General features: G+C 33.9%; 2 protein-coding genes across 6 annotated transcripts in view; both read right to left on the bottom strand.

Annotated features, from left to right (window-relative positions):
• The window catches only part of LOC125056971 (tensin), a 114,770-nt gene extending 99,810 nt beyond the window's left edge, over positions 1–14,960 (bottom strand). Inside the window, exon 1 of one of the 3 annotated variants that reach the window (XM_047660356.1) lies at positions 14,895–14,960. In XM_047660356.1, the coding sequence (XP_047516312.1) occupies positions 14,895–14,945 (51 nt within the window). In that variant the 5' untranslated portion in view covers positions 14,946–14,960. Of the gene's footprint in view, positions 1–10,362; positions 10,533–11,387; positions 11,575–14,894 lie in introns of those variants that run through there. The other 2 variants (XM_047660358.1, XM_047660357.1) reach the window with 2 other exon arrangements.
• A 1,277-nt stretch (positions 14,961–16,237) lies between these two features.
• Positions 16,238–19,249, bottom strand: part of LOC125056703 (muscleblind-like protein) — a 164,866-nt gene continuing 161,854 nt past the window's right edge. For 2 of the 3 annotated variants that reach the window (XR_007118092.1, XR_007118093.1), the window contains one exon: positions 18,549–18,683. Coding sequence is in view for 1 of the 3 variants with exons in the window: in XM_047659978.1 (XP_047515934.1) it covers positions 18,553–18,683 (131 nt within the window). In the remaining 2 variants the exon portion in view is untranslated. Of the gene's footprint in view, positions 18,684–19,249 lie in introns of all 3 variants that reach the window. The other variant, XM_047659978.1, reaches the window with a different exon arrangement.

The raw sequence follows: 19,249 nt of genomic DNA, 5'->3' as shown, positions 1-19,249 counted from the left end.
TAAGGTACTGCATAAAGTCTAGAAAGGTGAATTCAATGAATTTGGCTTTGATCGAATTCCGAGGAAAGAACAGAGGTGCTCAATTAAGGCCTCTTAAGAAAGATGTTATATGAAAGATTTACGCTAAACTTCATACAGGATTCAATTCCAAGTATCTCTATAGGTAAGGTTACCTTACCATTTTATAAAACGACCCCATTGCATTCTTAATGCAAAAGTATTTTTGGAAGATCTTTATGTCAAAATGACTCACGAGAAAGCTTTGTATATGTAAATATTTTGTGTGAATTAGCCGAAATATGGCGATAATTGAAAATATATGCGAATAATACATGACTGTGAATTTTAGCGTACCGTGTACTCATTTAAAGTTGCTATTCGAGAATCAAGGTCGAGTAAGGTGTGTTTACAACAGTTAAATTGTGAATTTTAACTGTTGGATGGTAAATTTCGACTACATTGAACGAATAAAGCGCTCTTTGTTTGTTTTTGGGTGTTAACAGCCATTGTTTTAATAGAATTAACCTTTATGTTTTATGCTGAAACACGAGATTGTTATAATACGCTGTACAACTTTTTTTATCTGCGACATTTTATAAAAAACAATTGTACATATAGATTATAGTCCAAAGACGTAAACTGTTAAAACGTAAAAACCAGAATGAGGATTACAATTTAACGGCTTTATTTTCTTTTGGAAACGTACTACGTACATGCCTGGAAGAAATCGCTTGTTAGCGATAAGGCCGCCCGTTGCCCTATAACTTATGTAACCTGCTTTTTTTATTTTATATGTATATAATATATATATATATATATATGTATATGTTTTTGTATAAGGTTCACGCATGTATTTGTAGTGGAATTTAAATACATCAACTTGTCGCGAATGTTACTTATAAGTATATATATTACGTATGAAAAATATACTATAATCTTATTATTTAGTAATATAAGTAAATAGTATTCTGATAAAATGAGAAAGTAAATGTTACTTTGCTAATTAAATGCAAGCCGTAGGTTTCAACTGTTTGCTGCAACCACGGAATAAATAAATAAGCTGGGACGGGTCGTTACTTGAATTTTGTACTAGACTTGGTCTTGGACTTTACAAATTTTAATATGTTTGTTTGATCTTTTATTATGTCTTGTTTCATATGTGCGTCGCCCTTGGGCCTTGCCAACCTTTATATTTGTATCTATTCTATGGCAAGAAATTGTAACAGATTATTTTTATCTGTAGTAACATTAAAGTATCTTCAAAACGATAGAATTAAGCTACGAAATGTAGTGTCTAATTAATAAACTGACTATTAAATGATTACGTGTACGGTTATGAAACACCCTATTTACTATAATCTTAGTTAGGTACTTCTTTACTATTAAACCATTTTAATGAATGAGCTAAATCAAGCTCTGGCTACAGCCATATGATAAGGGCTCCGGACTCTGGACACCAGGCACTATTAAGTACAGTCAAAAGAACTTCATACATTCCTGCAACAAAGAAACCGCGAACTTAAACGACCAACACATCATCTTCATTTATGCGCCGTAATGACAACTTGATGGTTGCGTGTGTCATCGAATGGAGCGAATGAGTGGTGACTTGTGAATGGTGTCTTGAGAGTGGTGAGTGGTGGTGTGAGAATGCTCGGTCGTGGGTCTTCACGGTTGTCAGACGATGCTCTAATTAATCAGCGGTTTCCCCATACAACCGTTATCGAATTACATAGGGTTGACAAGCGTGAAACATTTTGTAATGAAAATTATTTTTGATTCTGGCTGATTGACAGTCTACAGTAAAATAATATTAGAGTGTGTTTTTGCTATGCGTTTGATACTAAATAGTAGAGATGTTTCTCCTATCGGCCGTGACACAAAAAATCAGACCATTAGTAATTAGTAAACAATTCCATATTTTCAAATAAATTATCAATTTGATGAATGTAATAACCCTGGACCGTGAGTCATAATTACAAATATCTTGAGATGCTTTTAAGATCTATGGAAAGCCGAATATTACCAACGATATTCTTATGTATCATCGGTATTTAAAAACGACTAACAGTATCGTCTTAAAGAGAGTAGTTCGTAAGAATTAGTTATAATATTTTTTAACTTGAACATCATTTAACAATTCAAATAATATATTATAATGCTTCAAAAAAACTTAAAGTTCGGTAGCTCAGAAAATGTTTCGTTATTAATAATACTTAATAGTAATTGGTTTCATGATATAACATTTCAATAGCATTAGAGAGTATTTTGAGCGAATTTTATTTATTCGACCTTTAAATGTTAGAGCTACGATCCCGAGAGTAAAATTTCAGAGAGTTAAGAGTGACTGACAATTAACTTAATTAACCTTTTTAGCAAATCAGTACTTGGGAACACATAAAGTATTTAAAATTTTAAAGCCTTTGTTTATTATTAACCATATGAGGATACCATTACTGGGACATATGCCTCTTATGGAGGCTAGAAGGTCATAACTATTAAAACTACACGTCTTCGAATTTTGTTTCTAACTTATGCCGGTTTCACGATATTTTCCTACATAGATATTTTTGCTCGGTGCAAGGGTTATTTGCACAAAAACAAACATGTTTGTTGAGGAGCATGATGATGATAACAGGTGCTTACAATGTTTTTGTAAAAAAAAATTTGGCGATTTAAAATAGTGACGGAGAGTTTATTGCCAGTTCTTCTCGTCCGTACTACGTCGTTGATTTGAGAACTGGTAGTAAATGTATTTAAAATTACATATATAGCGCAAAATCACCTGCATCATGAGCATACCCCACATGTACAGCCCTTCACTTTTACATCGTCACACAACACAGCCAAATTAGGTATTAATTATTTAAATGATTTGAATAATTTTTATTATTTTTATTATTTTTTCCCTTTTGTAAATGAACCTTTTTGTAAATATTATATATTCCATCTTTGGCTATATTGTTAGGTGTGATTGTTTGTTTTTATATATAATTTTTGTTCGCTGTAGGATTATGAAATAAATAAATTAATAATAATAAGTAATGATAATTTGATTTAGATTGACGCTGTTTTTTAATCTTCAGAAATTGTTTACGGGACTATAAACACCCCGAAACCCAAAATGTACACATCTCTATTATAAAGCAATTTTATTTTATAGAATAATAATTGCCCTCCCACGAAGTCAATTAATGACTAACTATAGATTAACCTTATATGTACGTAATGATTATCTCAAAATTTGATTCCATAGCAATAAAGGTAGTATGGCGGCAATAAGTCGGTACAAGGAAACATAATTAGGGCATTCTCTTATACTAACAGTAGAAACACAATTCTTTCAATAGGGCAATTTCTACTTCTGTTTCACTTCGGCATAATGATGCAGAATCTGAATCTGAGAGAAGACATAGATGGAACTGTAACGACCGTCTCCAGTCTCCTGTCTCCCGTCATGCTGCACTTCAGGGTATGATAACGCCTCGGTATAGATAAAGCGACCCCAAGGTGTACCAATGGGACGGTGCTGGGTGTGGGTGCAAATCCATCGATTCCCGAATACAAAAAGGTGACTTTTTATGCCTTCCTATGCTTAAAACATTGAGAATTTAACCCAGCCTTCCAGGGTTTAAAACATGAATTTGGCAAAGGTGATGAGAACTTGGAGAAACTGATCGTGGTTGGTAACACAAAAGGCAAAAGATCACGTGGCCATTCACCAACCAGAAGGACTGATCAAGTGAAAGACTCATCGTCCTCAAAACTGTACACTGTCATAAGAGAGGCGCTGGGCAGAAACCGGTGGAAACATAGTCCGCTCCAGATGCTTCCTTGCTAAGCACGACGCTTAGACAAGAGCTGCCGATTAAAGAGACGAACGTTTATATGTGTGCAAATGCGTAGTTATATAAATTTTTGTTTTGTCAACAAACAGCTTAAAATAATTCTTACACTCTCCCCATTGTTTGCAGTTTATATTTCAGACAATAAAACTTCCTGTAATAATTTACCTCACAGCTTGGGACTTAATTTGCTACCTCTCCAACAGGGAATTGTTTGCTAGGAATAGTCAAGGGTTATTTTGCGGTCGCATTGTGTCGAAAGTCATAAATCAAGTTGTAACACTCGAACTTTTAAATACACCAGGTGGTCGAGCTATTTTTACTATAGTGTTTATATTTTACGACTTTCATTGGAATACATTTATAATACGTTTATTCAATTATACGCAACAATACCAGTGATTTGTGTACGTGTAGGGTCGTTTGAAACTGATTTCTTAAATAATAAAAGGATTGTTTACTACTAATGCTTAGCTCAGATAAATAGGTACGTATTTGCCTAGATATCGCTACTTAAAAATAATCTCTAAGTTACAAATTAATACAGGTGGAATGAACTTAAATGATTTTCGTAATAATTACTTATTTATTTCAGATTATATTTAGCTTTAGTTAAAACAATTCGGTCTTAGTATCTATGTTACTATAGAGTATAGACAAAACAAAACACAAAAGAAACAACAAAACTACTATAGGGCATTGACAAATCAACGTTTTAAGATATGGGAGATTTTCAAATAAAGTATAATTTATCTTTTGTATTGTGAGTTCCAATTTAGAACAAATTTTGTTATAGAGATGAGTCAAAACAAGTGTTGGCCAAACAGCTGGTTCGCATGTTCTTCGAAGCGTGATATTTTTTGCAAACTTCAAGTTTTGCGGTAACAGTTTGTGTTTCATTGAAATATAATCTCCGAAATTAAATACCTCGAATGTATGCCCTCTAAAATATCATTAAATGTGTGCGAATACTGTGCAATTGTTTTCCTAATAGATAATAGATTTAACATGACTATAACCGTTATTAAGGTATACATTATAATTATTTTTTACTTAAGCCACAGGTATTGAATTAAAATTAATTATTAATTAAATAAAGATGGAATGTTCTAATAGCCATTAAATTATTTAGTAGTTTCATTGATCTAGTAATACATAGATTTTTATGCTCTGTGTCGATTTAACTGCGTGTGATTCGAACACAAAAACTCGGTTACAACGCTCTTCAAACGGGTCAAGGAAGGTAACCTATATAATTTTACGGTTTCTAAAACACCATCAATTACTTTAACTGGTAATTGAAAGCATTGCGCAGTAAGTCATAATGAAAGCGAACGCCGCTCCTATTGAGTTCATTAGAGCCATCGCAAGTACCTGGGCCATGCATTTCCGGTCAATGTACTGTTTAGGCAGTTCCTGTTTTATGCAACATCCTATCACACTTTTACATCTAAAATTATTCTTTTTGTAGTGACGCAGTCGCGCGGGTTATAATTTTCCGTGATTTTTAAATTTTAAATTTCGAACCTGACATCGGCAAGTAGATCTACATTTCTGTTATCATTCTAATATCCTTTGATCTTGCTAAATAGGTAAGCACTAAATCATTTTATATTGTTATGTCAATTAACTATTATTTCAAAGAAAGCATCCAAACAACCGTAGGTTTGTAATTCAATGTTCTTAATAATATATGTGCCAGGTTTGCTTAGACTATAGAAATATAAACAATATCGAAGCTTAATCCTCTTAGTGTGTGGAATACAAACAATAGTTATCGGTACACATTAAAGGAGCGTCACTCATCGGTAGAATATTAATCCGATTCCCTTGAGCAGGCACAAGAGACCCCGCAGGAATGCGACGTAAATCATCGTATCCGCTCAATAGGTCGTACCGCAGTTCAACAATCCACAAGCCACGCCAAGAACCCACTTAGCTCTACAAAGGAATGCTACACGAACTCCGAAAGTATTCTTTAATTTATAACGTCAACTCTATTACCATTTTTTAAACTTCTTGAGCGTTATGTTATGGCCCATAATATGCGCCACAAGACATCATCACTCACGCCCATAAAGCTATGATACCAAAACTAAGTTGATACCAAAAAGATATATCCATGTCTAATACGCCAATAGCCACAAATTTTTATAATATTTAGTACACAACTTAACATTTAGGAATTTCTAACTGAATTCGTTTTCATACTTCGGGCAAAGCACGAGTGGAGAAATGTGATGCACCAAACAAACAAAGAGAAAAGTTTAAACACGTTAGCATGCTATTGTTGCTACAAATATGGGATAATTACTCAGTACCCTCAAAAGCACCGCTTACTAAAGAGGGCTTTTGTTTGCGTTTACGAAGCGCACGCGCATCCTTTCACATGTTTCCAATTAATTTATTAACGCTCTACATCGATAAGATAGACTCGAGAGTATGTAAACAATAGTAAGCTTGTTGTAGCTTACGATATCTATACACTACTGCCGTATTTGTACCATATTTATTATTAAGTAATATTATCTCGTCTCTATATGACCAGTGTTGACCTAGTGGCTTCATCGTGCGATTCACACCCCGTAATCACACCGGTCGTAAGTTCGATCCCGGCTATGCACCAATGGACTTTCTTTCTATGTGCGCATTTAATATTCGCTTGAACGGTAAAGGAAAACATCGTGAGGAAACCGACATGCCTTAGACCTAAAAAGTCGACAGTATGTCTCAGGCACTGGAGCTTCCTGATCACCTACTTGCCTATTACATTTACAAATGATCATGAAACAGATACAGAAATCTGAGGCCCAGAACTAGAAAGGTTGTACGCCGATTTATTTTATTTTAAATATTATTTCAAATCTTCTATCGAGATATTCCGTGGACTCCGTGTACTTATGTATTTAAAATAGCTAGCTAAATCTCTGGGGTCATCAGTTATACGCTGATTCGTATTAAGATATCTAATAGTATTGTCGATGCATCGCCTTTTGTTGACAAACTTGACAGTGAACTTGGCGCCTAAATGAATATTGAGGCGGTCATTCAGTCTGGGAGCTGTGGGCGGTGCTACACTTGTTCTTGCGCAACTGGTATGGTGCGCAGACTACGCATGTGACAACATTACCATTCTACCGTTAACTCTATAGCAAATGATGTCATGCAAAACAATAGACAAATAACAGAACATTGATTGTCATGTTGTGTTGTGTCAATTTGCATTTATTCTAAAACAATGTGTAAAAAGGTTATATTCCCACTATTTGTATATGATGTAGATGGAAGTTCAAACGTTAAAACCAAAGATCGCAGGAGTTAATACTAGAAGCTATTCTTTACCTATTATATCAAAACTATACAATACTAGCCGATCCGGCAAACGTCGTTTTGCCATGTATATCATTTATAATAAAAAATAGGGGTTGATCGTAGAGGGTTGAAAATTAGGGGTTGTATGTATTTTTTAATTCTGTAACATAAAAAAAATAAAAAATAAAATTTTATTTATAAATAAAAAAATAAAAATTCGGGGTGGACTACCCTTAACATCTGGCGGGCTGATTTGTGAATCTAAACCATTCCCAGATCCCCTTGAACACACACAAAAAATTTCATCAAAATCGGTCCAGTCGTTTAGGAGGAGTTCAGTCACATACACACGCACACAAGAAATATATATATTAAGATAATAATAGCAGCGAACATGTTGTGGTCTGAGGATTACATTAGTACCACATGTAACACGACTCTTGCATAAAAACAATGATTATTTATCGTTATCTTCGTGATACTTGTGGACTAGGTAATAAAATAACGAATAAAACTGAAATAACTTTAAGTGCGTGTAACACTACAAATTACTATTTAAATATTAACAATGACTCTTATGTCCAACAATATTTTAATAATAAATATAAAAATAGTATAAAGCTGAATGTCTATTTGGCGAAGTTCTTTTTTATTTGGATCACAAAGTTGGGACTAACACATGACATTACACACAAAGAGACGTCTATATAAGAATATTAAAAGGGCCATCCCTATTATACGTTGACTCGACCACCGCAATTAAGTAATAGAAAAAAAAAATGTTTACATTGCAAAAACAAATTATGAAAACTATTAAATTATTTATTTTAGGGTCAAGTCAAAAAGGTTACGTTTAAAATCGAAGACAAAAAAATAACAATGACTAAACAAACGGCAGGTTGAATTGAAGTACGGCGCGACAATACTTATTATTTGTAATTCGTTTTCTCTTTAGATAAATTTGTCTAGAGATTAATTTATTATTATCTACTGCTCGGAATTTGACTAGTGTAACTTAGGAATACATAGTCAGGATTATATCCTGCTATCAAGTTTAAATCCCTTCAGAAAATTTAAACAAAAGAACTCAACTTCACATTTATAATATAGAACAATATTCATATATTATATGAACATGACTTAATATTTAGATTATAAGGTATGCAATAAAAATGAAATATAAAAAAAACGTAACAAATTCTTAGTCAAATTCTCGTAAAAATGCCATAGATTATAGATTTAACTAGGTATATAAAGAAATATGTGTTATTTTTATACCAAAGCAATACATTAGACATACATGATGATTGTCGTGTATTTTCCTCACGATAACATCTAGGTAATTCAACATACCAGTCTGTGATTGGCGGCCGTCATCTGTTCGTGTAATCTCATGCACCGTACTTATTATCCCATCATATTTCTAAATGCATGCATGACAAGAACATGTCAGATATGAAGTGGAGGTTGAGTTATGCAATTTCCTTTAACGACGTTACGGGTGAAAAGATAAAAAAGTCAAATGCATATCCATTAAAGTTCATCGAAATTGAGGTGTCTTGGTGTATTTTGGTTGGATTTTTAATCAGAGGCAGGAGGTTCCCCGACAATGTGTGGAAGTAATACCACCCGTGGTTAGTCAAGGCATTTTAGTACGAGATGGCTTGCTAGTGATGGTTGGTTAGTTATTTAGGAATCGCTGAATTATTTTCTTGTTCTTTACGAGAGTCGAATTGGTTTGTAAATAGTTCACTTTAGTGGTGATACGCAGCATGAAGTGCCTTAAAAGCACTGACTTAGGATCGACGGACATTGCGGTAATGCGTTGTGGACATTGATTTTTAAATGAATTATTCAATAAAATCAACTCAATGTATATGTTTATATCAGTAGTATAGGCTTACAAATAGAAAAAATAAAGCTAACAATATTTAAAATGCGGGCTTTACTTAAGTGTTTTTAATCTATTTAATGTCGCCTGACGGTGGTTTAGTAGTTATAGCGATTCCAATAATCATAAAAAAATAAATGGAATTAAACTATATAATTTGAATGGTTTATCAACCAATGCGCCTTTGGGATTAAAACTTTAGCTCTTAAGAGGATAAAAACGGTTCCAAACTTTGAACAAACTTTGACTATGTAAAGAAGTTCAAACTTAATAAATGTCTAAAAATAATACAAAATAATCTGATTACTGTCAATGTTGGTTTTACGCCTAAATAGTTAATATTACATTTTTAATAGTTTTAATGAATCCAACAGCGATCGACTAGTATAGACTATAGATAGACTATAGATAGACTATAGGTGATTTAACGTTTCTGTATCTAATTAAAGATAGGTCATCGGGTAAAAGTTTACATGACATAGTATCTTAATTCTTAGAAAAGTTAAGTATACCTTAAACTATTTTTTAAATACGTCCCGTAAGTCTTTTTAAGAATTGCCAATGAGTTCATGAATTGTCTGATTTATAGAAAATAAAACAATGCATTTATATAGTACATTAAAAAAAACTTGATTAACAAATTATATTAAGGAATATGCAAATGCATAAACATTTTCTTATAAAGATACTTTTTATTTAAAAGCGAATTCTAAAATGAATATTATATTTAGTTATTAACCACACTGAAGTAGTAAAAGAAGTAAATTTTATAGAAAAAAATATGGTTCTAATGCCACAATATCTACTTTCATTTATGTGTTTATTATTAACTTTTATATACGATTTGAGCACCTCTTTATTGGCATTTGTGTGATATCTTTTACTGTTGGTTATTTTATGAGTCACAATCAAATAATTATACTTCATTGAGTCCATTAAAACGGTTCATGGGAAATTGCAGATATCCTTTCGCGCGCCAGCGGAAAATTGACGATGGCAGGTTTGCACATGATTGGTAGCTTAGTGGTTAACATATATGAAATCCTCTCGAGTTCGATTCTTGGTGAAACAATTTGTTTCGGGTTTGTGTGGGATCTACTATTCTTTAAAAAACATATGTAGAATTGGCCATCATGAGGCATAATACAACCCAAAACAGTAAATAAAGCTCCCAGTAATTATTTAAAAATTTAATATTTTAATAAAAAGCCCAAATTTAAAATTTTCATTATCAAATGTTCAGTTGTTTTTTCTGAATTGATATTGTTTGACTCAAGAATTTAATGTATTCCATAAAAAAAAATGTTTAACTACCTTTAGGAGTAGATGCAGCGGCCCACTCACTCTGCATACCGGCGGCGGTGGTTCGTAGCCCCAAAAGCAATTCCACGGCATCTTATTTCATATTTAAATGCACAAACTTATACGTCATCTTAAAGATGGGTCTTAAAAACGGTACACGACCAACCTGTGCCACGGACGCCTTTTGACTGAGGTACACAGCTGATCTGTTTCCCTCAATTATCATAGTGATAGAACAAGGTTCTTTTTTATTTTTTTCTTATAATGAGGTTCTATAGATTGCATTACGTTTTCGTGGTAATAAAAATTACATTATTGTTTATTTTATATTTTTTCTAATATACCTAATTAAAAAGAAATATTTGAATTTAGTTCGAAAACTATATTGTCAATTATATGCCTTTTGACATCTATTGAATTGAACGTTTATTATAATCTTGAATATACTTTTATGCAATTGTTCGATATTACGATAATTATTTATGAGGTTATCAAAGGTTATATTGCCTATATGCAGTATCCGCTTTATATTTCACGGGTTTCGGTTGGATGCAAAAAATCAACGATAAATTATAGGTGGACAATAAGAATACACGGGTAAAAGGAAGTATCCTACGGCATTATTGTTGTCAAAGTTGTACGAGAAATTACGTGACATAGAATTTATTTTACGGCTAAGTTTTGAATGTTGAATAGTCACTGTACCAGAATTCTAAGTTTATATTATTCACGAAACAATAGAATAAAATACATTTGCACATAAATCATGCAAGACATCCAAAATAAAAAGTTTGTAAAAATAATTTAAATAAGAAATATATAACGATTTTAAATATTTGTATGAAAGACACATATTCACAACAACGTACGTCTTTCATTGTTTAATTTTTTTTAATATAACCTTTTCATACACAAAGCTTTTACTATTATATCTTGAGATTTTCTAATCTTCATATAAATTATGTTTAAAGATACGCGACATAATATATACTCCGTTTCAGATATTGCATATTACGTCGTTTATGAAAATCACAAACCTGGGCTACTGCTTCCAATGGTGGGCTGATGACAGTTCGCTGATCTCGAGACCAAGGGCAGTTCCAGGGCATTTTGTATAACACAACACTACTTTTTCATTACAAAATTACGTCGCGTTATCTACGTTAGGATCGTGTCGGGAGGACGCGTGCGATCGAAGAGACATTCGAGTGGGGACTACGTAGTTACGTACCGTTTGGGAATTGGGATTTCGTTTGGGAGCGCTGACGAGTACGCGCCGGCCCGGGGTGCGTTGCCTGGGCTGATTCGCGCGAACATCGAACCAACCGTAATTACTTAGCAAAGGATTTTAAGGCTGTACCTCTGCAAGAAGTACACTAATTTAGTTCTTTGGCAGTCGATTTTTAGAGTTTTATTGTATAAAACTCGACTTCTTATACTTCATATTTGTAAGCGTAATGTCGTTTTGTAAATTAATTTTAATATCTATTTGCGTTTTGTTATATTTTAGGGAGATATGAATGACTTTAATATATATATAAAATATCATTTTATTTTTAATATTAAGATATATTGTTTGAGTCTATTTAAGAGATTATTTATAAAAAATTAGATGATAAGTTTATTATTGATTAAATTTATTTATATCTTCACGCCTTTTTACCCCTTCGGGAAGAGACCACGGAATTCCACTTGCGGTTCTGACATAACTCTCTCGCTTCATCCACTTTCATTAAATTTCCCATGCATGCTCGTCGGTTATGGGTTCTGGAATTGGTCTAGGTATGTACAACAAGAAGTGTTAGCCTAGTGGCTAAAGCGTGCGACTCTCATCCCTGAGATTGTAGGTTCGATCCCCGGCTGTGCACCAATGGACTTTCTTTCTATGTGCGCATTTAACATTCGAACGGTGAAGAAAAACGTGAGGAACCCGTCTTGCCTAGACCCAAAAAGTCGACGGCGTGTATCAGGCACAGGAAGCTATTCATCATCTACTTGATTATTAGATTGACAAAAAAATGATCATGAAACAGATACAGAAATCTGAGACAAAGGAAATCTGAGAAATCCCAGACCTAAAAAGGTTGTACCGCCATTGATTTTTTAATTTATTTAATGTACAACAAGGCCTACCTAACCCGACTTCATCATCCACGGTTGCCTTGTATATTGTTCTTGATTCCCTTTAGTATCCTTGTCACTGCATCCTCTTTTAACCTACACTACTCTTGTAAGTCGTATCTGACTATTACTTATCCTATCACACATACTTCTTAACGCTCTTATATCTCTGCCACAGCCAACACCGTATGGTAACGTCGGGATAAGCACTTCCTATGTACGGTCAGTCGAGTTGAGATTTCTTAACTTCCCATAAAGAAATGCATTTTCACGCTCTATTTACTCTATTCCCAGCATTCAATCGTCCCTCAATCTAGTACTTTCCATCCGGAGTAAATATAGTCTAATTACACGAACTTATCCACTTGTTCCACTTTTTGTCCATCTATTATTTTGCATAGAGTCCCTTTTGACTTTTTCAAATACCATAGATTTTCTTTTTCCTATATTCACTTTCATCCTCTTAACACCCAAAGAGGTTTTCATAACTGTTACCAGCTCTAGCACAATATCCACCGGAGACGCAAGTTAAACCTGGTCGTCGCTTTGTAAAAATGGTTTTTTTTTTAAGAAAATTGCGGTCTTCAGTTTCAAAATACCTTTAATTTTTGGTCAAAATCATATTAATATAAAAAATTTGAATAATATTTTTTATAAAAAAAAGATTACACTCAGGCGTAAAGGGTTATGTTATTGTCCGTTTTTAAACGTTTGCTCTAACTTTCTCTTGCAATGCGAAATTTAATCAAAAGTTTTAATAGAAGTTGAAGTATTTTGGTGTCTGTAATATTTAGATGTAATTTTAGATGACTTTGTTTTTATAGAAAAAGTAATATGACGGAAATAATATTATGTTCTGTAACATCTGTTTCGTGGCTTATTACGTCATCATGCAGATGAATTTTGGTTAGTTAGTTTATAGAGTACTAGCTAGCGGCCGGTCTGCTGCTGGCTGTACATTATTTATAAAAAAAATGGGAATATAGACTGTTACGGCTGTTCTTGTTGTTTTACTTTTGTTAATTGGGTTAAGCACTTTTTGCATTATTCCTTAGTATTTCGTTTTCCTCGAAGATACCTGTGTTAAGGCCCCGCCCGTTGCATCCCTAATAATAGATTATGGTTGCAGCAGAGTTACTCTGTAACATCAAGAGCGGCATCTATTCAGCACTTTGTTTGAAAGTATCAACTCATGCCAATTATTATTAATTTTATATAACAACAAGTAGGGTACGATTGGGGAATTGCGGACAGTTAAGCGGAAGAACTCAAAATAGTAGTTTGTCTTTATAAACTATGAAACTATAGTTTCAAAAAAACAGTTTTTTTCTGTATAGGGGTTTCATATTTCACGGATCACTCTACTGTACATAAAAAAATATAAAGTTTTACCGACGCTATGCACACTTTAGCATATATGTGTATGTCAAATACAAAATAAAAGTATGTTTAATTAAAAAAAAGATTAGCATAAGCCAGTAAATACCTTGGAAAATCGTTCATCGCTCTAAATTCCTGACGTAACCAAGCTAATTGTATCTAATTGTTAATTCATCCTCAATAGGTATTATGCACCGCCCGAACACAAACGTAAATTAATTGACGAGGTCAAAGTAGACAGGAATTAATAAGCTAGATCTGGGTTCATATTGATGTTTCGACCCTACATTTGTATAAAGTTACATTAAAGATTTTTCGGTAGATCCAACGAAATACGGAGGTCCTACCATTTCACGATTATACTTCATGGGTATTGTGAGACAAATATACTACTATAATTCGAGTTTAATCTGAAATATACATAGTATGGAAAGGGCCCAGTGCGAAGAAAAAACAGAGGATGCCCACCAAAATCTCGGGAAGATGAAACAAAGGTATAGCGGGGAAGAATTGGAAAATTGTCGCAAGGAATATAGTAGGAATATAGAAGAAGTATACCTAATTGGAAGATTTTGGAGGAGGCCTTCACTCCGTCGGAGTTCTAGTACTAATGTAAAACATAAATGACATGGACTTAGTGTAGTTACAGTGTACTCGAATAAAGGCTATTTTATTTATACATAGTATGGATACAGTGGAAGGACTGCGTCTCTGGATCTTTGGAGGTAACACGAGCATAACACTTCGGCAACGAACCGCTAGTACGAGTAACATAGAAATTCAGTAAGGAATAGCACTAACTACGACTCCCTTATGTAAATAAACAATATATTTTTGAGTCTATGTTAGTTGAATTTGATGATACGTCTACAAGAAAAATCTCTGGCTGAATAAGTCAGTCGCCCTTACTAAAATTGTGATGTTAGTTTTAACGAAACAGACCGTTAGTAACTTGTACAAATACAATAAAAGCATCAGAATAAATAACGTATATTTTTCATATCAAAGTTTCTTCATGATTTTTTGTGTTAGGTAAAACTTACCTGTATAGTCTTGACATCTTTTCTAAACCAGTGACGCATCCATTTAAACATCGTTGTTTTAAATCTTTTAATTCTTTTAGAAATCCATATTATGACACAGGAAGTGGATATAACTCCAAGCAGCCAACATAGAACCATGTTTTATAAAATCCATAGTCTCACAAATAAGTCGATTCGTTGAACGCCCGAAAACAACTGAATTCGCTAAATGGTGAATTGACCCCCACATTAATCATTCATACTTAGCAATTGTTAACATACGTCTAATTAACATTTTGAGTTGCATACAATTAAGTTTATTTCTCGTTATATTTATTTGTTCAGGTAGCTAACGGCTTACATAAATATACAATTTCAAATGTATAATAAAGATAAAATGCCCCATGACTAGTGATATTTTTAATAATATTTACATACAGTAGGTATAACAGAATATATTGTGACTATCCTTAATATTTTATAGAAATAATACTTCGTAATAAATGCTTTTATATTAGCTATACCTAGCAAATTTAAAAAACTCAAAATAAGTTGAACAAGCCTAAAAACAAGCGTCATGGATATTTCCATCTACTAAGCTAGAATTTTGGTATGTTGGGCATAATTATCAATTATAGTAAATTCACTTTTGTAGAATTTCTTTTACGAAAACGTTCGACTGTCATTTTATAAACTTAATTCCCTTTCTTAAGTAGTAATATTTCAATCTTGATAGATGGCAGTGTATATTTTACCTTATTTGTCTAAGATGTGTACTGATCGCTGTACAGCGCCACCTATTGACATAATTTTGTAAGCTATCAATGTGTTTGTGCGCCATCTTACGGAGTAACGTAAAACTAGCATTATAAATTATCTGTATAGCTATATTTGCTATGATAAATTAACGTGACACCAGGTGGCGCTATATTTAAATTATTATATTTTATTTGTACGAAATTATTATGTTAGAGATTCGTACCGTACCATTTATTATTGGTTCAGATCCTAGGTTAGATTTTTATATTTAGCCAAGAGTCGATTCATTAAGAAATGAAATTATTAATCAGATGTTTCAATAGTAAACTAAGTCAAGCCATGCTTAACATTAAATGTTGTTTAATCTTAGAGCAAAAATTTTGTTTACTGATGGATTTAAAATATCTAAATTTAATGTTAAAAAGTTTGGATCCAAGTTATCTTGATGTTCCTCGTTAACAGAACTAAATAAATTCATTAATGCAAGGATTTATAAACAAATCTCGAATCAAAGAGATCCTCTCAATAAGTTAATTAATCAAGAAAATAATTTTAGTTAGATACTTAGTATTAATGGGTCGGTGTTGAGAAATAAAATGTCCAAATCACATATTCAGTTGTTTATTATCTATACTGTACTCAAAATCGATCCGAAGATCACATCACATAGTAATTTCATAAATAATATTACAATGTCATGTACTTTCTGTGACTGCTCGTGAATAAAAAAAATTGTTCAGAATATTATATGAATACTTTGTTCATTGGATCGGTTTACTTTTAGTAGACTGTACTACTATAAAATAACATACCGTTATTTAGGTATTACGAACTTACATTTATGAGAGATATAATAATCAATTATTGTGTTGCTGATCTTTTTTTAATATATTTACAGTTTTACATTTTTTTTGTGATTTACAAATAAATTCTCGAATATTTATTTAGGTCTCCATTATTCCGTTTCGATTTACAATAACAGTACTTTATAGTTTAAAAATATCACAAAAATGAAATATATTATGTGTAAGACACACGCAACATTACAAATACAACAAAAAGAAAATAGAAAATACACTAAAAACCTAGGGCCAGATTTCCCTTCTAAACAGGAAGGATACTTTCGATGTTCTATCTTTGTAACGGCAATTTTATACCATTACGTTATTATCACACTAATTAATTATAAAATTAATCAATTGTCTTACAATAAATGCGTCAGATCATAAAATTTTGTATACAAATCATAGGCAACAAATGAGAAACGATAAATTTCAACAAAAAATAAAACTTATGTGTTTAAAGTAATACTGCCGTATTGATAAAAGCGAAACTGGCGGCTCCCGGCGAACGGTCTCCAAGATGGTGACCGACGCCAAACAGCCCCGAACCGATAACAACAATCAACATCAATCAATACAAACAAACGCAACGCTTCACTGCAAACGTCTCTAACGAGTTTAACTCCAATTTCCGCTATTCACCTTTTATCGATATGGCATTCCACTTACGATTATATGACAATAAATATAACGCACTTACACATTAATCACTTCTTTAATTCCGACGCTAGGAATTATTTTATAATATATACCTAAAAATATAATCACGGCACAAGTATCCCTCCGACTAAATTACTAACGTAGTGTCACTTTATCAGGATTTAGAATCAAATATGTATTATGTATCTTAAATATTTCATTATTAATATATCATTATCAAAATATCCACTAAATGGGAGGAATAAATCAAATTATTAATATTTTACTCTAACATACGCATGACTGATCAACAAAAGGATATGGACTAGGAATAATATTAGGCAATGGTTGCCTCGGGACGAGCGTGCAGTCGCGAAACACACGCCGCCGTCCGCCTCTCTCTATCCGCTTACATCAGCTTATCCGCATATCGCCTCTACATGCAAACCGCGAGATTTCAACAAAACTTAATACTGTCAAACAATAGACGGCTATTTGATCGCCAGGATTAAAAGGTTACTCGGACGCGATCGTCGGCCACTATTTGTGCATCCGCAGACGGAAATCGATCGGTATATGATTATCTAGCAAATCTATCTGGAATAAAAGCCGTTCTATCCTAGAATGTAGGTAAATAGGCTTGGAAGTAAGCCTTCGTTTTTCAATATTGTCCGACAACGTTCATTGTTCAATTCGAATTAGTTGCTATCACTCTAGGAGTGCTGCGACCTATGCTACGTGAAAAGGGCCGCGCTCGACCGACGCGATTGTGCTCCGGCGTCAAAAGTTTCCGTGTCGAAGGAGAGAAGCGGCTACTCTATTGGTGTTCGTATCGATTCACTTAATCTAAACTAGTGTAAATCTCGTCATCTATAAAACATAATTTCATAAATCATAACATACGTAAAAATAACATAACTCTCACAAAAAATGCTCACAATAGGAGTGGGTGCAACTTTTGACACCGGCCTCGGCCGGAGCCGGGAAGCTGCTGCCGCGGGAAGGCGGCACGAGACGGCTCTCGCCCCGCGCCGTCCCCCGCCCGAATCGTTCGCTTATATACACGAATCGGTGCGGCGGCGCACCGATTACAGGAACTCATATCGTATCTTAAAAAAATAATATATAATAGTAATAAGACATTTGAAACCTCACTAACTACTATTCGACGACGTCGGGACGATCTCGACAAATTTTATTCATACGGCTCCTGCGTTTTGAAAACTATTCATATCACAATCGCACGACCGTGCCTGAGAAAAATCCCGCTACTCGCGTACACACCGTATCCCGTGGGCGCTCGAGTACGGTGGGAGCCGTGGCTACGAGCAGGCTAACCGCTAACACGGCGCCTCGTGGGAATGCGGGGGCGAGTCGGAATCGGGGGTGATGGAATGGGGGTGAGGAGAAGGGTGTCGGGGCGTAGGTGGGGTGGGAGGTTACGGGGGCCTGAGGGCCGGAGGCAGCTGCACGGGAATGTGGTAGTAGCGGCAGGCGGCCCTTCGGCACGTGCCCGCCGCTGCGTCCCGACAGACCACCACGCGGCATCCCACCACCTGCAGCCCGCACCCTGCGCATATACATCGCGTGTTAGACATACTAGTAGTATAGAAACAATCACTAGACAATACTTTTCCATTTGATTCAATCGTTAGGACTTCAAAGCTAATCTCATCAGTATAAATAATTTTTAAATGAATCATGCAATTAAATAGGTTAACATTTTTCTAAAAAGTACTAGATTTCTATTCTAAGTCAAACATTCTATTAAAAATTGGAACGCCATAATTGTATATTGGCGTTTAGGTATTGCAGTTTAAGTAAAGATTTCACCAGCAAACTTAAGGTCTCCTTATGATAAATAAATTAAAAGTTAGTAAATTTATTCTCATTACAAACAGGAAAACAGGCTTAATTCCATTGGAAACCGTATGTTCACTTAATGGAACAGCTATCTTCATTAGTATTTTTGCTCATACTCTACTTAATATTTCTAATCGCCTACAGAACATGCAGGTTATATAACTTGTGTCAAATGAACTTAAAAATGCAATACCTACACCCATTATTAGTCTACAGATTAAAAATACTAAGCCGAGATTCAAAATACAGACACAAATTTTCTGAAAACACGTA

The sequence above is a fragment of the Pieris napi genome, chromosome 15 (genome assembly GCF_905475465.1).
Source record: "Pieris napi chromosome 15, ilPieNapi1.2, whole genome shotgun sequence".
NCBI classification, from domain to species: domain Eukaryota; kingdom Metazoa; phylum Arthropoda; class Insecta; order Lepidoptera; family Pieridae; genus Pieris; species Pieris napi.
Note: the sequence above shows the minus strand (reverse complement) of the source record. Positions and strands in the feature narration are given on the sequence as shown.